Source organism: Mus pahari, chromosome 7, assembly GCF_900095145.1.
Source record: "Mus pahari chromosome 7, PAHARI_EIJ_v1.1, whole genome shotgun sequence".
In the NCBI taxonomy this organism is placed as follows: domain Eukaryota; kingdom Metazoa; phylum Chordata; class Mammalia; order Rodentia; family Muridae; genus Mus; species Mus pahari.
The window spans coordinates 105,398,629-105,414,200 of NC_034596.1; the positions used below are offsets into that span (position 1 = coordinate 105,398,629).

Sequence of the window (15,572 nt, forward strand, 5' to 3'; positions counted from 1 at the left end):
CAGGCGGATTTCTGAGTTCGAGGCCAGCCTGGTCTACAAAGTGAGTTCCAGGACAGCCAGGGCTATACAGAGAAACCCTGTCTCGAAAAAAAAACAAAACAAAAAAAAACAAAACAAAACAAAAAACAACAAAAAAAAAGGGCTGTCTTGTTAATATACTTAAACAAATTCAATAAATTGATTTCAAATATTTGGGGTTAAAAACACCCATGTGTGACTGAGCTGCAGAATTACTTCAAGGAGGATGTGGTGGCTCATGCACTGGGAGGCAGAGGCAGGTGGAGTTCTGTGAATCAGAGCCCAGCCTGGTCTATAGGATGACTTCTAACCCTGAAAAGGATAAACAGTGAGACTCTGTCTTAACAGAACAAATACAGCAAAATTACTTAAAGGATTGCTATTTATTAATCACTTATAAAATTAGCATCTTTCTCAGGAGCAAACAATCACTATAAAATGGCATTGGGAGGGCTGGACTTTCTTACCTCTGCCTCCTCTGTAACTCAACCCAGATCCCTTCCAAGAAAACCGAAACAGAAAGTGAAACAGCAAATGTATCCAGATCAAAGGAAAGAGTAAGCCCAGGCCACAGGAGCCACGGGAGCCTCGGAGCCACGTGTGCAGGGCCACAGAACACAGCACGCCCTTCACCTACACACTGAGGTCGCAACCCCAATCAGTCTCAAAGACAAGCTGAGCAGGAGTTTGTGTTTTGTTCAGCAACTCAGTGCTGGTACATCCCAGGTCCTTCCTAATACTTGGTGGAGTTGCGGATACAGCTCAAAGGTTCAGAGTTAGTATAGTCTGCATAAAGCCCCGCGTTCAATCCCGAGCTCTGACACCTGGAATGAAAGACGAGAAACAACAGTGGCCTGGCAATGGCCGTGCAGCTCTGTGGTGGGGAGAGCAATTAGACAAGTGGTCTCTAAGTAGCAGAGCTGCGGACCTGAAACCTGTGTGTGCACAGAGCAGAGCGGCTGGCGAGAGAGGGTGAAGGGCAGTACTGGGGCAGAGCTGAGGGGCAGAGGCAGGAGACTGTGGAAGCAGTTGTTCCTCGGCTGACCCTTGCTCACCTCCACCTCACCACACCTTCCCAGCTACTGCAGCCACGCCCACTCTGCCACCACACAGACTGGAAAGTTCTCCTTGGGGAAACTTTCAAGACCAAGAGAAAAAAAACTACGATACCAAATTACCAGTTCTGGACTGCCAATCACACTTATGGGGCCACGTCTTTCTTGTCTTTCCTTCCTTCCTTTCTTTTTAAGATTTTTATTGGGCTAGGCATGGTAGCTCATGCCTTCAATCCCAGCACTCAGGATGCAGAGGCAAGAGGATCTCTGTAAGTTTGAGGCCAGCTTGGTCACTATACAGTAAGTTCAAGGACAGCCAGGGTCACTATACAGAGAAACCCTGTCTTTGAAAGAAAAAGAAAAAATTTTATTTATATGTGCTTGTATGAGTATAAACCACATGTGGCCACATAGGCTAGAAAAGAACGGGAGATCTTTTGGAGCCAAAGTTACAGGCACTTGCAGGCCACCCTTTGTAGATGCTGGAAGCCAAACTGGAGTCCCTGGAAATATGGGAAGTGCTCTCTATATTGGGCATCTCTGCAACCCCCACCCCTGCCACATTCTATTTCTTTTTTTTTTTTTCCATTTTTTAATTAGGTATTTACTTCATTTACTTTTCAAATGCTATCCCCAAAGTCCCCTATATCCTCCCCCCACATCCTATTTCTTAAAAGTGAGATAAACACTTCCAGTGTGCCGGTGATAGAGTTCCGATCAGAAACATACAGTCAGAAAGACAGTCCAAAGCACCAGGTGTGGAAACAGCTTCTCCAAAGACACTGGCCTGTGGGCAGCCCCAGCAACACAGCAAGACCTGTCTTAGGAAAGAAGGAGGAGCAGAAGTGGGGGGAGGGGTTCAGTGCGTAAAGCACCCACTGTGCAAGCCTGAGGACCTACTCAGATCGCAGCCTCCATGTAAAAGCTGCCCTGGTGTCTGTGACCCGGTGCTGGGGGAACAGGGACAGGTGTGTCCCCAGGGCTCACTGGCCGGCCAGCCTAGCAGTCAGAGTTTCAGTGTCAGTAAAGAGGCAGTTTCAAAAACCAAGGTAGAGAACAACAGAAGATACCCAATGTCTACCTGTGTCCTCTACATAGGTGCATGCTCACACCTGTACACTGCCCACAGACACTCATGGACATATACCACACAGAGAGAAAGAAACTAGAATGAAAGAAGAAAATGTCTGAGCATAATTATGTACATAAGTCAATTAAAACATAGAAACACATATAAAAGCTTTCGCCATCATAAAACAAAACCAAGATGCTATCAAAGAAATACTGAAGAACATAAACACCTGGCCAGGAGTGGGCACCACGGAAACAAGCTGCAAAGGACTAGGAAGGAGACGCAACTGAACGGCTTCACTCAGATGCACATAATGGAGAACCCAGGGACAGAGAGCCAGAGAGCCACAGTCCCTCGGAGGCGAAGGATCCGAACGGTCACACCAAGGCGGCAGAGCCTCAGCGGGCCAGCAACAGAAGCATTCTGGGAGCATAGGCAGGAGGGATACTTCACACAGCTCAGGGAAGTCCTTCCAGCCTCTCAGCCCATGTGCGGCCACGCTGTCATCCCGGCTGACCCCACTCCCTTAAAGGGAAAAGACACACAAAATCCAGGGGGAATGAATTAAGGAAAGAAACAAAAGCAACCCCCACTAAAGCCTGGTGTGCAGAGCACCTGGGGCAGGCGAGTGCACGGAAATGTAGAAGGACGAGGCCAGCCTTGGGCAGGCGTATCAAGTTCCAGGCCAACCTCCAATCTTCCCCCAGCTCCTAAGAGAGAGAAAGCCCATTAGAAGCACAAAGAAATAGATGGACAGCAGCTCAGTAGAAGCCTAAAGAAACTTCAAATGAGGCAGAAAACATGGAAGGCTCTAGAAGACACAGGAATGGCAGACTCTGTGAGGCATGTGACTATACTGGTGTTCTGGGTTTAAAAGAAAATCTCTTACAAAGCCAGGCATGGTAGTGCATGCCTTTAGTGCCAGCACTCTGGAAGCAGAGGCAGGAGGAGTCCTGTGAGTTCAAGACCAGCCTGGGCTACACAGCCAGCTCAGAGATAGCCAGGGCCACACAGTGGAATCATGTTTCAAGTAAGTAAAAAAAAAAAAAAAACAACGAAATAAGTAAAGCCTAGTGTGAAATTCAGGTCTGTTCCCTGAGGCTCAAGCTAAAGGAAAATAATGTACTCCAATCACATAAACCTGGCACGCAAAGCTTAGAAAAGATGCCCACGTGGACTCTTTATGGGCTAACTGTGATAACTGTCACCTCCTGGTAAGAATGGCAACACTGAATATCAACGCAAGCCAAATTACGTAGCAGTATTTGAAAAAGGAGACAGAAGACAAAGGCTGTCCCCCAACAGGCAGGTGGTACCAAAGGGCAGAGTCAGAGGAGGCCACAAGTGTGTTGTGCAAGAGGGGAGCCAGAAACTGCTAACAACAGAGCAGCCCAACACGAAAGGCTTCTCCACAGTGGCTTCATCGCCACCCTACTGCCCAAGACACGGAGGGGCGCAGCTGAGAGGGGCCCATATCCAACAGTTTTAATGTGTATGGGTGTTCGGTCTGCATGTGTATCTGTGTACTACACATGTGGTGGCGCCCTCAGAGGCCAGAAGAGGGCGTCAGATCTGCTGGGGAACTGGAATTTACAGGTGGTTATTACAGGCCCTCTGGAAAACTAGCCAGTGCTCTTAACCCCTGAGCCCTCTCATCTCTTTAGCCTCCTGGCCACTTCTAAGAACCTGTTGTCCTACTAGCCCTGGCCCATGACACGCCAATTTAAGGTGACAGTGAATGCAGCCTTAGTTTTATATCTCGGCGTTCCTCTCCCAGCAGGCAGTGTGGTGTGGTCTTGACTTACAGGCAGATAAACGTCACAGCCTGAGGCAGAGGCAGCAAAGGCCTGCTGTTTCTTTTTTTTTTCTTTTCTTTTTTTTTTTTTTTTTTTTTTTTTTTTTTTTTTTTGGTTTTTTTCGAGACAGTTTCTCTGTGTAGTCCTGGCTGTCCTGGAACTCACTCTGTAGACCAGGCTGGCCTCGAACTCAGAAATCTGCCTGCCTCTGCCTCACAAGGGCTGGGATTAAAGGCGTGCACCACCACGCCCGGCTAGGCCTGCTGTTTCAATTCCACAGCTCTACGTAAATGTGCCACAGTGATGAGGGTAAACTTAAATGTACAGAAAAATCACTCCAACGTGTTTAACAGAAATGCTGTTAAATGTAACTACCAGAACTAGGATTACTCGGACCCTTTTAGGTCTACTCTGAACCCTAGCGCTGGGCTGAGGGTTTAGAAAGGCATCATTATAAAGATGGGCAGGAGTTTCTAATGGAAAAAGTAATGAATGAAAAACAGAGTGAGCCTGGCGGGAGACAGTGGCCCGTGGATCTCTTATGAGTTCAAGGTCAGCCTGGCCTACAAGGCGGATTCCAGGACTGCCAGGGGTGTTACACAGAGAAGCCTTTAAAGGCGGGCAGGTAGACAGATTGAAACAACCGATCCTGCAAAGGGTTTGAACATGGGGAAAGCACCCACTTATGTCTGGGGGTCAAGAGCTTTAGTTAGGCCTGTGCTAAAGGAGACCCAAAGAAAAAGTCAAAAATCAACCAGCAACAGGCAGCCAGGAAGACCAAAGATGGCTGTGGTCCTCAGGGAAGAGACACACACATGGATGGATGTTGCCTCAGAATTACAGGAAAGTTTTGGAACCAGTTTACTAAGGGAGAGCGGATCATAGAATAGGGTGAGCCCCACAGTGTCTCAGAATCCCCCACCCAGAGATGACAGGAATCACCTGAGTGGGAAAAGCTTCACAAGTTTGCCAAAGGGACTCCAATCCAAGGACAGAATATGAATGAAATAATTCAAAATTCCTGAATTTTCAACACATTCCTAAGAACAGAAAAATCCAAAGTTCCCTATAACCTTTTCTTGGACAGTGCTCATCTAAAAACAATTGCTGGCGACCCACCAACCAATGACAAACCATAAACTAGTGGTCAGCACAGACTTGTTTAAAACCAAACTCAGAGAATAAGCCCTACTTCGTAGGTGCCTGTTCTGTTTGTACATACAAGGTTTTCTGGTAGGTTTTAAATGTTAAAAATTGTGAAAAAAAAATTACTATGTGGGGGTTGAGGCTATAGCCTCTTCCAAAACAAGAAAGAGAACTAACTGTCTTGAATACAGTCACACTGTCAAAACACTCAGGACTTTCTTTTGAGAAGACCGAGCTCCTTGGTTTCCAGGTCTTCCTCAGTAAGGACGGTGTGCAAGTTCAGGCACACGCTGAGGAAATCTTAAGGTCCTATCCTAGGATCTGAGACTAAAACCTCAGGTACAGCTGGCCTGGTGACTGGTGTCTGGGATTCCAGGAATGGAGACAGAGGCCAGAGATGAAAAGTTCAAGGTCATCTCTGGCTACTCAGAATCCTAGGGTAACCTGGATCACATAAAACTCTGCCTCAAAATAAACAAACGTTAAAAGTTCGTCAGGGCCAGCGAGAGGGCTCAAAGGGTGGTAGAGGCACTTTCCACCAAGCTTAGAGAGATCCGTGCACATGTGCGCGTACACACACACACACACACACACACAGTACTCTGACACCCATACAAGGTGCACTCACCATCCACACACAAAGTAACATTCTTAAAAAATAAGTAAACTAGTTGGGCGTGGTAGCGCACGCCTTTAATCCCAGCACTCAGGAGGCAGAGGCAGGTGGATTTCTGAGTTCGAGGCCAGCCTGGTCTACAGATTGAGTTCCAGGACAGCCAGGGCTACACATAGAAACCCTGTCTCGAAAAACAAACAAACAAACAAAAAAAGTAAATTATAAAACATTAAAGTGGAAAGGGACCCAATATGTATCTTGTCACAGGGTTCATATAAAACTACTTGGTTACACTCTTTTGATTTTTTAAAAGTTCTTTTGTTTGTTTTTGTTTTTGCCCCAGGGTCTCATGTAGCCCTGGTTGACCTATGTAGCCAAGAATGACCAAGAATGACCTTGAGTTCTGATCTTCCTAGCTCCACCTCCTTGTCGCTAGGTCACAGGCAGGAGCCACCATGTCAAATGTATACACAGTATTAGAAACTGAACCCAGGATTTGTACATGCTAGGAAAATACTCTACCAAGTAAGCTAACTCCTTATTCAGATTTTAATTTCTTAAAAATAAACAAGTAAATATAAAGCCTATATTTGGTCTCCTGTATTAATTAATAGATTAATTAACGTTATCAGTCTCAAAAACTCCTCAGTGCCAGCGCAATGCTTTCAGGTAACGGGGCTGCTCTCCAGCAAACCTGATAACCTGAGTTTGATCTCCAGAACTCACCCAGTGGAGGGGCAGAGCTCACCCCCGGAAGCATGACCTCCACACATGGTGGCCAACATACATATTCACAAAATATATAAAAAATTTTTAAAAATGTAAATACTTTCTCCTCACTAACAAAAAATACACTGGATCTTCTTAGTCCATGTTAGTGTTTGGAATTAAGTCTTGTCCGCTCACAGGTTGATGTCTAGACAAGCAACCTGGGCGCCTGGCTCCCCAGCAAGAGGCTGAGAGGGAGGAGGAGGAAGCAGGAGAGGACCTGCCTGCCACCCTTCAGTAGGCTCAGTTCCCCAAGTTACCCTTGAGCACTGCTCAGAGAGGAATTCACCACACTTCTGAGAGAAACTTCCGACTAGGTGGCCCAACTGCGACACCCTAACTGAGAACTCTTCAACTGCAATTCTGTGTTTGGAGATGTAAGGCACACACTGCTGTTGGCTCGATTTTCAGTCCTCGTGGTGGTGCGAGGACACCGAGCAGGACCAGACTGGCCTGTTAATGTTTAATTGTTTCCACTGTCGATCTCATGCCCTGCGCTCAGTGTCAGCGAGCATGTTAAGGAGCTACTTATAAAATAGAAATTATGTTAGCCTATGTTTCTATCATGCAACCTCCAGCATTTCCTTCTAATTTAGAGCTCATTAAAAGATATGTTTCCAAATCTCTAATTTTAAAAAGTATTTTCATGTTCCGCAGACAACTTATCCACAGAAATCATAAGCCACTAGGCATTTGGGAATACTTAGTGCCATCCAGTCTTAGACCGTATGGTCACACTGGTGATGAGAAAGAGCATTTAAAGTGATGATGGGTAAAGTGACTTAAAAGTGCCGGCCACCAAGCCCGGAGAGCGCCGACCCCCACTAGATGCCACACATGCACTACAGTACACATGCCTGTGCACACATAGTTTTGTTGTTGTTGTTGTTGTTGTTGTTGTTTTAAGCAGCTTGAGAGATGACTCAGACGTAAAGAGCACTGGCTACTCTTCTAGAGGACCCAGGTTCAATTCCCAGTACCCACAGGACAACTCACAACTGTCTGTAAAGCCAGTCCCAGGGCTTCTGACACCCTCTTCTGGCCTCTGAGGGTACTGCACTGCATGAAGTACATACATGTGCACACAGGGGAAATATTCATATATGAAAAAATAAGAAGAAAAAATTTTATTAAAGAAATTAAAAACCTGCTTGCTAGGAGTAGTGTCACATACCTTCAATCCCAGCACTCAAGAGACAGAGGCAGGCAGACCTCTGAGTTCAACCTTGTCTACACAGACAAACCCTGTCTTGAATAAACAAAAGAAAGAAGAGAAGGAAGAGGAGGAGGAGGAGGAGGAGGAGGAGGAGGGGAAGGAGGAAGGGAGGGAGGGGAGAAGCTACAAGGAATTAACCATAGGACAAAAAGCCAGCTCTGTTCATTAAGGGGCTACCCCGAGGGAAGCCGCCCAGCCAGGCCCGCGCAGGGCAGCTGGGGTTTCAAGCAGAGACGCTTTTGAAAGATTACACTTGAGCTATGAAAAAACTCCGTATGTGAAAACACATTTTTATATCAAAAGAAAAAGACAAAGAGAAAAGACAGGACGTTGGGGTGTCTATATTTATTACCATTTGCCAGCAGAAACTTTAAAGTGTTTCATATGCTGCACTTCAAACAGCTTCTAATTTACATTTTAAGAAACACACATACAAGGCACAGAATTTCCAACTTTTAATCACGGTCCGGAATTTCACGGAGGAAACCAATCAGATGATAAACAAAGCCGAAGGCAAGGTGAGGACCGGCCTGCAGTGCCTGCATCCAACACAAACACTCGACCACAGGGGACCAGGGACAACCTTTACAACTTAGAAACTTTTTATTACTTTTATTTTCCAAATTTCTCAAAGATTTCCCTTAAGTTTCCTCAGGGCTGAGTTGGCTGTTTCCCTTCCTAAGTTCCAAGGACCTACCTGCTGGTCACTAGAGACTTGCCAAGACCTGTGTGGTGGGACAAACTGGCTCTCAGAGACGTCCAAACAGGCGGAACGAAGTTAGGTTAGTGCTCTAGAATGGTCTTATTGAGAAAAGCATTCTTTGTCTTGTCACCAAACATCTACACAGAGACTGTGCATGTGTCTTTACCTGAAACACACCACTTCAAGGTTACAACAGCGCACACAGGGACATATGTAAGAGGACCTGGCAGTCTAAATGGTGGTACTATTTCATTAAAACTTTGTCTTGTAGTTAAGGCCATTCTGTTCTATAATTTGGTTTTTGTTGTTCAGGGACACTCACTCTTAGATAACCCACACTGGGCTTCAAACTCACAATGTAGCTGAGACTAGCCTTCAATACTTAGCTCCTGTCTCTGCCTCCCAAATGCCAGGATTATAGCTGGGTGCCATCACAGCTGGGTTGCTCTTAATTAAAAGCTTATAGTAGGAACTAAGAGGATAATTTATTTGTAATCACAATTTCCAAGAGACAAAACACAATTTTAAAACTATGTCTACACTACAGCACACAGCTTCTGTTTAGATTTGGAAAGGTCAAATATTACAAAATCTGCCCTTCCTGTCCGCATGCGGAGCAGAGCGTCATCCCGGGAAGGGCGCCCAGCCTTCTGACACATCCAGTCCTGGAGCTTCCCAGGGCCCAGGCAGAGGACACCTGGACCACACCTCCTGAGAGAAATGGGCCTCCCCCACACCTCCTCAGCCCTCACTGCCGTACCCTGGGCACCCAGCTGAACCTGACTGCAGGATGGCCTCGATCTCAAGATCCAGCGCTGAGAATGGCAAATCCAATATTGAGACATCTCAGATTGCAGCGTGCACTAAAGACCTCACTTTCAAAGCAATCCTGAAGTCAGTTCACTATCCAGCTGGAAATCGTGTCACTGATAAGTCTCCGGAGAGCCAGTGCTCTCAAGGAGAGGCTCAATCCTCTGTGTGACCAAGAGCAGAGGCCCCTTGCAACAAAGCCCCCACACCTCCCCCAGTTGCTCTCAAGCATCTGCAGCAACATCTCACAGAACAGCAACCAGGCAAAAGCCCCCTAAAACTGAGGGATACCGAAGTTCTACACACAGCTCTAGATTCTGGCCCACAGCGTGAGAGGAGGAGGCCTGCGTGTGGAACACATTTGTTTCCTCGTGTAAATATCAACCTTATCTGTCCCAAAGATCAGAAACGACTGGTTCAAACTGCAGTCTTAGTCCCGTGACGAAAGCAACCAAGGACATGATTTACAGAGCTGGACCTGAACCTAAGCCACACTTCCTCCTCCTCAGTCCTTGTCGGGGAACTGAGGGTCTTAAGGGGAAATTACTGTCCGGGTTGGTTGAAACCTTACACTGTAGACTGTCTTGGAAGCTGTCAATGAATGACTTAATCAGGCATTTGTCCTAATAAAGCACAATAGGTCATCCGACCTATGACTACTGCATTAGATCCCTAAATCAACTGAATACCCAAGATCAGATGTATACGTTTTTAAGTGACAGTTCTAGCTGTCACACACACACACACCGAAATATCACGAGTCTGACACGGTTACAATTCGGGAGTCGGGGGTTGGGGGGCTGGGGGAGGGTTCTTGCGTGGTGTATTTTATATAAATCCTTTAACATTTAAAAATCGCTCGGCCGTGCTAAAAGAAAGGATTATTCAAGCCGTGGACATCAAGGGGAGGTGGACAGGCTGTCACCTGGGTGGAGCCCTAGGGGCTGGGCTATGGGACGATGCCCTCGGAAGGCCCACCGAGCAGGGGCGGGTGGTGAGGAGGTAGGCACAGGGGCTGCCCTCCCACCCGGCAGAGTCTAGGGCTGGGAGGGGTAGCTCCAGACTCGACTCTGGACCCCAAAGGCTAGTCCGGGGCGGGGGCAGGGCGGATATCCCAGGGAGCGCTGCAGGAAATGATATCCAGACTCGGAGGGTGGGTCTAGGAAGCGGCCAGGGCGATGGCCGGGAGTGGGGGGAGTGCGAACGGGGGATGTGGCTCCGGAGCGCAGGACCAGGGAGGCCCGGCGCGGGTGCGAACAGTGAGAGGCGCAGGGGGGGCGAGCGGCACCTTACTCACCCCACTCGAGGAACTCCGCCACATACTTGTCGCGGCGCAGCGCCGAGTGGCTGCACTCGGTGTAAAGGCACACCAGCACGTCCAGCAGCGTCTCCACGCTCAGGGCGCTCTCGTTGCGCCACGGCCCGTCCAGGAGCAGCTGCTCCAGCTTCTTGAGCCGCACCTTGGCCGACATGGTGCCGCGCGGCCCGCTCCCCACGCGCCGGCCTCTCTCCGCCCGTGCGCCCCGGCGTCAGAGCCAGCACTCCCCGGCCCGGCGGCCGCGCACCCCGGCGTCCAGTAGCCGCACAGTCCTTGTCGTCGCAGCCCGGCCTAGGCCGACATCTTGGGCTCCGTCCCGGCGGCACCGAGTCTGGGGCACCGGGCCCCGCGGGTCCATGGGCCGGTCTCCTCCTCTAGGCGCCGCCCGCACGCCCGCACGCCGTCCCCGCCCTCGGCGCCCGGCCGCGCCCTCGCGCGCGCCGTCACCGACCCGGACCGCGGCGGAGCCCAGCACCGCGCACACCCGACCGGCGCCCGAGCCCCGACCTCAGCCCGGCCGGCCGCCCAGCCCGCGACCCGCAAGCCAACCAGGGCGCGGCCAGCGCGGCGCAGCCAACCACCGCGGGGCCGACCGCCGCCGCGCTGACCTCAGCGCGACGCCCCGCCCTCGTCCCGCGGCGATCCGCCGCTCTTTGGGCCTCGCGGTTCGCCGTAGGAACGGTGTGGGGCGGGGTGCCCAGTGCGAAACCGAGATTGCGGGTGGCGCACGCGCACAGGAGCGCGGGCGGGGCGCCGAGCCGCGCTGTGTGCGCCCTGGGTTCCCTAGTTCGGCTCTGTTCCCGGGCCTCGGGACCGACCCTCGTGGCCTAGAGAGGCAGCTGTCCGGCGCGGCCCCGGGGCCATTACTGCTGGGTTTCGGTTGAGCTCGTCTGAGCTGCGGATCGACATTGCCCTGGGTCCGAGTGCGCACGGGAGACGCGGGTGGGGCACCTGCCGGGAAGCTCCGGGGTCCGCTGGACGCGCGCTCCACACTGGGGATGCGCAGTGCCCTGCCTCGTCGGTTCAGTGTCTACCCCCTGACTGATTATTAGGGTGTCGACCTGGTGGGGAGTAGACTGTTGTCTCCAGGCGAGTCGCCACTTTTATTCGGTTGGGCGGCTCAGAAGGTTGATGTAAAACATTCCTTACGACATCACCAGCCTCCGCAGAGGAGGAGCCCTTTGTGGACCCCAAGGTTGCTTCAAAAGAATGGGGGCTTGTGGTGCAGCAGAGGAGGGGCAGGTGGGGATTGGAAGCCGGAAGCTGAGAGGAGCCTGAGGCAAAACGCAGGGTGGAAAGCCGAATGGCGACTCCAGCGCAGGAAGCGACTGAAGGGTCCCTGCCTGCTGGGAATAATGTATGACTTGGTTGGGGTTACGAAGTATACACATAAGCCTCCAAACTGTCCTCAAAATTCACGCGCGTCAGTATGTGTGTATATCTAGCTGAGTTTTTAAAACACAGACAAAATAGCCCGGTATAGTAGGTTAAATAGAGCGAACCCTCGTCAGACCTTTATTATTGTGAGGGAATCTATACACACGTAAAGTATATTCACGAGTTACTGCATGTGTGTGATGCCCAGTTGTTAAAACTTAAAATGAAAACCCAAGAGAATCTTCCTACCAAAACCAAAGTCTGAGCAGCCAACTGCATTTTTTTTTTTCCTTCACAGCCCTCTTGCTTCTTCTTTGTCCCATAAGCATGCCCACGAGAGTGTCTTCACGAGAAAGTGTCTTCTTTGCCTGGCCCTGTCACACTTCCAGCCACTCCCCACTGACAACCCTGAGTCCCTTCTCTGACTGCATGCTGTTGGACTATTTAATCCCTCCAAATTAGGACTTTGCCCTTGCTCCCCGGTACCAGTCTGAGGTGCCCAACCCAACTGACTTCAGTGTGTCTGCTCATCCCAGATCTATTTCCACACTGCCTTTTAGGACACCGTCTACCCCTGGGACAGATCAGACCCAAGTGTATAAGCTATAAGCTTCCTTTGAACTTGAAACAGTGAGTCTACATAGGGTTTGCTCAGTAGATAAATAAATAAATCTATCTTGCTGTAGCCAATTTCCTCTGGTGTAGAAGAGTAAGTTATCTCCTGTGCATTCTGGTCAGTTTGGGAAAGAATCTGAGTTGCCACCCAGGGAGCCCTTTGCCCACTTGCCCTGCTCATAACTACTTCTACTTTGGTGGCTGCTGTTGGAGCATGAGGGCTAATATTTTAGAAAACAGAAAGTCTGTGACCAACAAGCTGAAGGGTTAGAGCCTTGGGTGCTGGCTCTTGCCTGAGGAAGCCTAGCTATGTATCTTCTCTGGCATCCAGGAAAACCCACCATGTCCTTACAGGAAACAGCTTTTAGATCAACACGCCAACCCTACTCCAAGCTAGCCTATCCCAACAAACACCTCAAAATGTTCACAACACAATCACTTCAAGCCGCAAGCACAGACTTGGTCCGGAGTTGGGGACAGGTTCTCAAGCATTCCCCTTGATAATCTACGTAGGCAGTCTGGAGAGATTAGCCCTCAGATCCTGAGAATTCCACATCTGCATAGATGATGTCTAAACAAATGAGGGTGCCAGTACAACTTTATTTACAGAAGTCAGGGGTTTATAGGGCTGTAGTTTGCCGATTCTTGTTTCCACAGCAGAAGCTGTGATGGTGGGATTTCAGGCTTACAGCCTCAACCCCTGTTGGAGAGAGATCTGACTAGGGGAAACAAAGTTTCCATTTCTCTTTAAATCAGTGTGGGAACAAGATTTGCAGTCTGAGCCTGAAAGTATCCTTTCAAATCCCTGAGAACTACAGGAGATAACCCCAAAGAGAAAGGAACAAATATCCGGGACAATAAACTATGCAGAAAGAAAACACAAAGGATTAATAGACACAAGAGAATTTGCTTGATCTAACTGGTGTTTTAAAAACATGAAAATTTATGCTTCCAGGCAAAATGGAATGGGCCATGATGGTTTACACCTTAATTCCAACACTCAGTAGATTATGGCAAGAAGGTGACTGGGAGTCTTAGGCCAGCTTGGGCTGCAGAGTGAGACCCTGGCTCAAAAGGTCTTGGGGAGGGGAGATGTGCTTTAATTGGTAGAGTGTCTAGCATGAGTTTCTGTCTGTGGCGCTGTATAAAATTGGACATGGTGGCACAGGCCTATAATCCCATAACCCCAGCGCTCTGGAGCCAAGGCAGTAGGATCAGAAGTTCAAGTTCCTCCTTTGCTGTTTGTTCAAAGAAAAAATATGTGAGGCCCTGTTTCAAACAAACAAACAAAAAATAATCAAGGAGTGACAAAACCCAGTTTTCTAACTGAGGAAAATATAGACTGGATTCATGAAATAAGGAATTCTGTCACCGTGGAAATAGCTAGAACATGGCAGTGACCCCCTGACATACAATTGGCCAGAGATGAATAGTCTGGCTCAGCCAGCCAGAGAAGAGAAGTGAGAAGGACACCCCCACCCCCACCCCCCACCCCCGCCGCTGCCCCCAAGCAGGAAGACAGCCACATCGCACAGGGCAGCACAGCAGGATACTCAGCAAAGTCCCCCAGGAGGCTAGCAGCCCACTAACAGTACTCATACTGGAAGAAAATGTCCAGGACCAGGGAAAGAGGCTCCAGGAAGATGAGAGGAATAGTACCTGGTGTGCACAAAGACAAAAAGATAATGTCACCCAAAAGCCAGGCTAGCCGACCCCATAGCTGACAGACAATGGGTGGGGTCCCCGGACGGCTGGTGTTTGTTGTACTGTCAGCTTTCCGTCATTGTGGGGAAAATGGCTCCCAGTTGCAGAAACTGCATTCTATGACCACATGACTCTTGTTTCTAAGCCTGCACTGAAGCAGAATATCGTGGCAATGTCATAGAGCAGAGGAAATAAACCTTTACATCCGGAGACCAAAAGGCAGAGAAAGGGAGAGGAGGGAGCCATGTTCCCAGAATCCCCTCCATGGGCATGTGCACAGTGCTGCCTTCCATCACTAGGCCCCTTTTCCTAAGGTTTCCGTCGCTTCCCACTAGGGCCACCAGCTGGGGAGCAGGCATTCAATATGAGCCTTTGGGGAAAAAGGTACACCTTAAAGGTGGGATCAGCCTTAGAAGTGGGATCAACAATTCTAGACATCTAGGCACTTTCCCCCTAGACCTCCGAGACAAAGCTCTAGATAGAATTTTTGGAATTCTGCTTCACATAGAGCAGTAGCCCAGCAAGTATGAGATCCACAGTTCAGCAAACGAGGCGAAGAGGGGCAGCAGACTGAGCACTCTCCCATGTCTGCCTAGTAAACCATCAAAACATGACAAAACGAAATCAGGCTCTTTCTAAATAATTGCCCGGAACAAAAGCCACAAAAGTGTTTATTGGAGGCAAAAATACCCAACATCCCAGACGGTAAAATGACAATGCCTTGTATCCAGCGGAAGATGAGTGCCTTCACGTGAGCCAGCAGGAAGGCATGGCCCATGGTGAGGAATCTAAGATAACCACGCTTTCACGAAAGCCAGCAGGAAGACATAGTGAGGAATCTGAGAAGATAACCAAAGTTTCAAACGAGCTAGCAGGAAGACAAACCCATACTGAGGAGACTAAGCGTCAAAGCCTGCCTACGGTTTACACCACAAGAGAAATTTAGCAGAAGACATTAAAATGGTTATTGTAGCAATATTCCCTATGTTCAAAGTTAATAAAATCATTCAGATTTTTAGTTTAATGTCCAATGATGAAAACCACAGCCCCAGAAGTGACAAATGTGTTATAGTAACAGATTAGATATTACTTAAAATTCATGAAATTGAAAGCTTAAAAATAGAATTATTCAGGGAGCCCGTAGGTGGATCAACTGATAATGGGGCTTCCCACCCAGTCTGACAACCTCAGTTTGATTCCTGGGACCCACAGGGTGAAAGGAAAACAGTAAACCCCAAAAGCGCACACAGATGCACACGCACACACAAATAGGTAAAATATATATATTGTATATATATATGTATATATATATATATATATATATATATATATATATATATATATATATATATATATAT

At 48.7% G+C, this 15,572-nt stretch overlaps 1 protein-coding gene across 2 annotated transcripts in view; it reads right to left on the minus strand.

Moving 5' to 3' along the window:
• Positions 1-11,105, minus strand: part of Cdc42bpb (CDC42 binding protein kinase beta) — an 86,972-nt gene extending 75,867 nt beyond the window's left edge. The window contains exon 1 of one of the 2 annotated variants that reach the window (XM_029541171.1): positions 10,498-11,105. In XM_029541171.1, coding sequence (XP_029397031.1) covers positions 10,498-10,672 — 175 coding nt within the window. In that variant the 5' untranslated portion in view covers positions 10,673-11,105. The remainder of the gene's footprint in view (positions 1-10,497) is intronic. The other variant, XM_021201389.2, reaches the window with a different exon arrangement.
• Between the last annotated feature and the right edge of the window lie 4,467 nt (positions 11,106-15,572).